A 7,148-nucleotide genomic window follows, 5' to 3' on the forward strand; every position below is an offset into this window, starting at 1 on the left:
AGGTATTAGTTTTGTAATTAGAAAAAAATAAAGATTTTAAAAGGAAGATTGTATTTTTTCATTAAAGGAGAGAGACAATCAAGTAAAAGGCAAGAAAAAAAAATGTGTATTTGACCCATCCACAAGGCAGTAGACAGGCTGTTAGATTAGAAATCAGAAAGCCTGATAATAATTCTTGTTCTGTTTTTGAACTCCAAGCTAGGACAGATTATTTAGCTGCTGGCTATTGTTCCAGAAACCAGGTTTAAGTAATGAAGTGCATATTTGGAGTCTGGATCTTAAGTGTCAAAAGTGGAGCTCTGCAATGAGTTTGAAAGTAGTTATGGGAATAATGTCAATGCAGGGGAATCCTTTTATCCTCTTAGCTATCCAATAAATTATGAGATTCCCTCCCTCCCAACCACTCTGACCAGAACCTTTGACAGGTAAAATAATCTCTAATTAGGGATTCTAGGGAGGAAGTTGCTTTGTAATATTCAGTAACATCACTGGCTTAGCACTTCAGTTTCCTTGTTAAATATAAATAATATGTCATATTTATTTTATAGGATAATTGGAAGGACAAATGAGATAAAATATAGCAAGTGTTGAATTCAGAAGGAAATTGGAATGTAAAAACAAGTCATCATGAAACAGAACAAATACTTTATCATACCACTGATTTTATTATACTACAGGAAATATTGTATCACACATGCTTTATTTGTATGAGATCTCTATCTGCACTTCAAGCATTGATCTTTATCCTCCAAACACGTATATGAAGATGTTCTGGGACTTCCCTGGTGGTCCAGTGGGTAAGACTCCGTGCTCCCAATGCAGGGGGCCCAGGTTCCATCCCGGGTCGGAGAACTAGATCCCACATGCATGCCGCAACTAAGAGTTCACATGCTGCAACTAAGAGTACGGGTGCCACAATGAAGATCCCACGTGCTGCAATGAAGACCCCGAGCAGCCTAAATAAATAAATATTAAAAAAAAAGAAAAGAAAAGGAATGCATCGGAGACTGGCCGGGGCTTTGAAAAATCTAGACCTTTTCCTCAAGAAAAACTCAAATGGTGCAAAGATCACATTAAGATAGCCTATTGTATTATCAAATTGTTGAGGTGTCAGGATGAAATCTGATTGACTAAACCATCTAAACTGTACGTCACCTGATTGAGTGATTGAATGAGAGCTCTGTCCATTTTCTGAATTCTCCTTTCTTTGTTAGATGATCAAGCAGAAGTTTTCTGTGCCCTCTCCTGGTTTGACTTTGAAACTGCATAACAGTGATCTTTAAACTTCATTGGGTGGGGCTTTTCTTCAGTAAATTCATGCTCTCCCTCCCCTTCCTCTTGCCTTCGAAGGCTCATTTTGAACTACAGAGAGACAGAGGGGCAGCAAGAACTGTTCATCATTCACTCACCTACTAAACATTTATTATATTCGTTTTTTTTTAACAAAGCACTGCCCTTGGAGGTCAGCCAAAAGGAAGAAGCAGATATTGGAACTTAAAATTTACTAGAACAGAGCTTCAGAACCTTTTTCCTGTCGCGGCACACATAGAAAATTACACAATTTTAAGAACGTAAATGGGAAAAGAATTTGAAAAAGGATAGATACATGTATATATATAACTGAAGCGGTTTGCTGTATACCTGAAACTAACACAACATTGTTCATCAACTATATTCCAATATAAAATAAAAATTAAAAAAAATTACACAGTTTGTATGTCCCACTGAGGTAAAGGGGAAGAAGGGGGAGGAGGGATTTAGGGGCATCTATATGGGATTTGGTAAAAAAAAATTCCATTTTCTACATATTGTATCATTATGATTTGAAAAATAAAATGAAAGTATTAGAGACAGCATTAAATATTGAGCTTATATAGTTTCCAAGTAAAATATTTTCCAAATTTTCACTTTCTTCTGTGAATGTAACTATTTTTTCTCTTTTTTAATTTTATCTTAAAATTTTCTTTTGAATGTAACTTTTAAATATCAGGTTATGCTTAAAATGGTTACATGCAATAATGACCAGAACTTTTCAAGAAGGATCTCTTCAAGTTCTTTTTTTTTGTTTTTTATTTTATTTATTTGGCTGCATCAGGTCTTAGTTGTGGAACTCAGGATCTTCGTTGAGACGTGGGGTCTCTTCATTGTGGTGCTTGGGCTTCTCTCCAGTTGTGGCGTGCAGGTTTTCTCTCTCTAGTTGTGGCACATGGACTCCTGGGAACATGGGCTCTGTAGTTTTGTGGCACGCGGGCTCTCTCATTGAGGCACACGAGCTCAGTAGTTGTGGCCCGCGGGCTTAGTTGCCCCGCAGCTTGTGGGATCTTAGTTCCCTGACCAGGGATCGAACCCATGTTCCCTGCATTGGCAGGTGGATTCTTTACCACTGGACCACCAGGGAAGTCCCTCTCTTCAAGTTCTTGATAGCCATGAACAATTAGAAACTCAAATAGATAATACAAATTTAAAATTTTAACATTAAAAAACATAAAATTTAAAATATTTAAAGAAATGTCTTATTTTCTTTCATTAACAATTGTACAATTGAAATTTCTTGTGATAACATTAATGGATCTTGAATCCAATCAAACTCTTTTGTGTCAAGCATTTAAAAATAATGACACGGGACTTCCCTGGTGGCACAGTGGTTAAGAGTCCGCCTGCCAATGCAGGGGACATGGGTTCGAGCCCTGGTCCAGGAAGATCCCACATGCTGCGGAGCAACTAAGCCCAGAGCAACTAACCACAACTACTGAGCCTGCGTTCTAGAGCCCGCAAGCCACGACTACTGAGCCCGCGCTCCGCAACAAGAGAAGCCACTGCAATGAGAAGCCCACGCACCACAATGAAGAGTAGCCCCCACTCGCCACAACTAGAGGAAGCCCACGCACAGCAACGAAGACCCAACACAGCCATAAATAAATAAATAAATAAATAAATAAATAAATAAATAACAACAACAACAAAAATAATGACAGCTCTGATTTAAAGCACATTCCTTCAGGGGTGATATCCACCTGGTATGTCCTGGTATTTACTGTTAATGGCCAGCTGGCATATGTTCTTTTTTTTTTTTTTTTGGCTGCATTGGGTCTTCGTTGCTGTACACGGGCTTTCTCTAGTTGTGGTGAGTAGAGGCTACTCTTTGTTGCGGTGAGCAGGCTTCTCATTGTGGTGGCTTCTCTTGTTGCAGAGTACGGGCTCTAGGCATGCGGGCTTCAGTAGTTGTGGCTCACGGGCTCTAGAGCGCAGGCTCAGCAGTTGTGGTGCACGGGCTTAGTTGTTCTGCGTGGCATGTGGCATCTTCCCGAACCAGGGCTCGAACCTGTGTCCCCTGCGCTGGCAGGCAGGCAGATTCTTAACCACTGTGCCAGCAGGGAAGCCCCTGGCATCTGTTCTGATTGGTCAGTATCTGTTCCATCTCAGATGTTAAATATTTTTAATGTCACCCTTCCCATAAGCATTGTTAAAGCAGTCACCCTGAAGTTAGCTTGGACACTGCTTGGACACCAGCCAAAAATGGACAGAAATATCTGATACTATGTGAAGACAGATTTGGGTCAGCCATCTGGGGCTGCTCTGGCCAGAGCCCTCCAACCAGTGTCCCCGCCCCTCCACCCCTGAACAGCTGCATCTCGGGTTGCTGCTGCTCCCCCTTGGCCCCTGGAACTCACTTCCTCTAGCAGGACCCTGGACGCTTGTCTGTAACATGCAGCGGTGCACTCTGCAGCTGGCCTCTGAAGTTGATGGCCAGGTGGTAACACATGGCAAGCATCAAATGCTGCTGATCTTTCTGCCTACTTGTAGAGATTGAAAGGCAGGATGACAGACTCTGTTCTGCTTGGATCATATCCGCAGGAGCTTCCCATGGGCTGCATGCACCCAGAGGTGTTTGGTCTAGCTGGCAGCCCCAAGGGCCATGGGATCTTTATGTTGTATCCAACCTGTAACCCAATTGCAATATACCAGTGTACTATGACCATGGTGAGGAAACTCGGCAGTAGAGGAAATAAAACATGCAATGATAACACTACCTATTATTTATCAATGGATGGTTTACGATGTTTTCACAGTGGACCTCATTTAACCCTCATAAGAACCACCAGTAAAGATTATCATCCCATTTTAGAGAGTAGGAAATAGGTTCAAAAGGGTGAGTTGCTCAGATTGACATGTTAAGTCCACCCTTCCCTGACTGGGGTGCCTTAAGGATGTACACATTGGTGGGCTAGGTTAAATGATGAGTTATTGGAGTGACAGATTTACTTGAAAGTTTTGGGGGACGCTTTTTTTTTTTTTGGCTGTGCCACGCAGCTTACAGGATCTCAGTTTCCTGACTACTAAGCCACCAGGGAACTAGCTAGGGAAATTTTTTTTTTTTTTTTTTGCGGTACGCGGGCCTGTCACTGTTGTGGCCTCTCCTGTTGTGGAGCACAGGCTCCGGACGCGCAGGCTCAGCGGCCATGGCTCACGGGCCCAGCTGCTCCGCGGCATGTGGGATCCTCCCGGAACGGGGCACAAACCTGTGTCCCCTGCGTCGGCAGGTGGACTCTCAACAACTTGCACCACCAGAGAAACCCCCCCTAGGAAAATTTTAACTGGTAAATTATATAGGTGTTTCTTTGTTTTTGTCTTGTTTTGTTTTGTTTTGGCCGGCGCTGCACAGGATGCGGGATCTCAGTTCCCCAACCAGGGATTGAACCCATGACCCCTGTAGTGGAAGCTCAGAGTCCTAACCACTGGACCGCCAGGGAATCCCTTAACCGGTAAATAATATATTTAGAAATTCTGCCAACAATGATTGAGATTCACTGATAGTGGACCCAAGATTTAAGTTGTTTCTTTTTTTTTAAAAAAATTATTTATTTATTTTGGCTGCGCTGAGTCTTAGTTGCCACACACGGGATCTTTGTTGCAGCATGCAGGCTTGTTAGTTGCATCATGCATGCGGGATCTAGTTCCCCGACCAGGGATCGAGCCTGGGCCTCCTGCACTGGGAGCACGGAGTCTTACCCACTGGACCACCAGGGAAGTCCCAAGATTTAAGTTGTTTCTGATTCCAGATCCCAATTTATCCCAGGTAGAAAAGTGTTAAGGTTTTATGAGAGTTACGGAGAGACTCTCACGGGTTTCAGCTGAACATTGGGCATGTGGAGATGGGAGCTAGGGAGAGAACATTCCAGCAAAGGAAAGGAGGCAAGAAAGTGGGGCTGTGTAAGGTGAACAATGGCTGGAGAGATAAGGGTGTGAAGATGCATAACTGGAAATACGATTAGAAAGGTGGATTGGCTTCAGGAAACTTTATCTGGCAGGAAAGTCTATGTGATACTAGCAGTGGTGAGACCAATTGGAAAGCTCGAGGTGGGAAGGCCTGAACCAGAGTAGCCGTGGAGAGCTTTCACATGGGAAACCATCATGACTTACCAAAGGATGGTGGGGGAGAAGGGCAGGATCAGAGAGAGACGTGGGAAGTTGCTGGCTGAACTTGCAGCCCACCTGAGGTGTTGTCAAAACAACCATGTAGGGCTTCCCTGGTGGCACAGTGGTTGAGAGTCCGCCTGCCGATGCAGGGGACACGAGTTCATGCCCCAGTCCGGGAAGATCCCACATGCCGCGGAGCGGCTGGGCCCATGAGCCATGGCCGCTGGGCTTGTGCATCTGGAGCCTGTACTCCGCAATGGGAGGGGCCGCGGCAGTGAGAGGCCCGCGTATCGCAAAATCAAAAAAACAAAAAAAACATCCAGGTAGGGAGTTAGCAAATGGGTGACTGGAGCCCAGGGCTGGGATATGGGTTGTGAGTTACCTGCCTCTAGGTGAAAATGGTTACCTTGATATTGGAAGAGACTGCCATCAGAGAAGGAGCCATCGGAGAGCAGGGGAACACCTGGTCAAAGAAGCCACCTGCGGAAAATTTAAAGGAAGGGCATGTTCGGGAGTAGCGAATGATGAAGAGGACGGTTGGAGCTGCTGTCACATAGTGCCTGGCACATAATAAGCACACAAATACTTGTGAGAAGAATGAAAGGAAAAAAAGACAGTAAGAAAATGATACATTCAGGACAAACCATAAGAAAGAAATAGTGGTAGAATCTAGGCATAAGGGTGTTAAACTAGTAAGGACCTACTGTATAACACAGAAAACTCTACTCACTAGTCTGTAATGATCTATATGGGAAAAGAATATAAAAAAGAGTGGATATATGTATATGTATAACTGATTCACTTTGCTGTACACCTGAAACTAACACAACGTTGTAAATTAACTATACTCCAATAAAAATTAATTAAAAAATAAAAAAGTGTTAAGGGAATAACCAAGAGATTGTTGCATTTGCTCCAGAAAATGGCAGGGACCTGCTCGGCAGCCTATTGCCACACTGAATACCTGTTATTGATCCTTAGGAGACTTTGCGTCACCCAGCAGGGTGGTGTGATTTAATATGTGATTTTATATAAAGGGACAAATTTAATGCAAACTCGGGCCTTTCCCATTCAATCTCAAGTTCTAGAGATTAAAAAATATATAATACCACAAAATGGCTCCCATAACTGCATTACAGATCACTTCTGCCCCCCACCCTTAGGGATAAAGAGGACTGCACATGTGGGCTCGCCTCTAAGTCCTTTTTAAAAAAGGTTAATTTAGAAGGACTCTGCTTCCTGAGACTCCCACCCAGATATTCCTTGGTACATTATTTTTTTAAAAATGCTCCAATTTCTCTCGCTTAGAGAAAGGTCTTTCCTTTTCAAATCTTTCAGGTTTTTGTGGGATCTTAGTTCCCCAACCAGGGATCGAACACATGTCCCCTGCAGTGGAAGCCTAAAGTCTTAACCACTGGACCCCCAGGGAAGTTGCATTAGGTGTTACTCTGGGAGAAAAAGCTGCCAAGGGCCTGATTTCGGTGGAGGGACCCACTGGGCCAGTGCGGTGGACGTCGGTAGGAAGCCGCGGGCCTGGCTAAATTTATGAAAGGAACTAGAGGCCGAAGTCCAGGAAGGTGTGCAGGGAGAGAGCGGCCCGGGTCCTGGGCCCCTCCCCCGCCCGTGATCTCCAGGCGCCCCTGCCCTTTGAGCCCGGGGCGTCTCGAGCGCTGGCACACTCGACCCAGCTGCTGCGGGGACCAGCGGGGCGGGCGGGATGCTGCGGCTGC

General features: G+C 44.3%; 1 protein-coding gene across 1 annotated transcript in view; it reads left to right on the forward strand.

Annotated features, from left to right (window-relative positions):
• The first annotated feature begins 5,942 nt into the window (after positions 1–5,942).
• The window catches only part of AGMAT (agmatinase (putative)), a 9,267-nt gene continuing 8,061 nt past the window's right edge, over positions 5,943–7,148 (forward strand). The window contains exon 1 of the mRNA XM_007459326.1: positions 5,943–5,974. Within this exon, the coding sequence (XP_007459388.1) occupies positions 5,943–5,974 (32 nt within the window). The remainder of the gene's footprint in view (positions 5,975–7,148) is intronic.

This window comes from Lipotes vexillifer, unplaced genomic scaffold (assembly GCF_000442215.2).
Source record: "Lipotes vexillifer unplaced genomic scaffold, Lipotes_vexillifer_v1.1 scaffold496, whole genome shotgun sequence".
NCBI classification, from domain to species: Eukaryota; Metazoa; Chordata; class Mammalia; order Artiodactyla; family Lipotidae; genus Lipotes; species Lipotes vexillifer.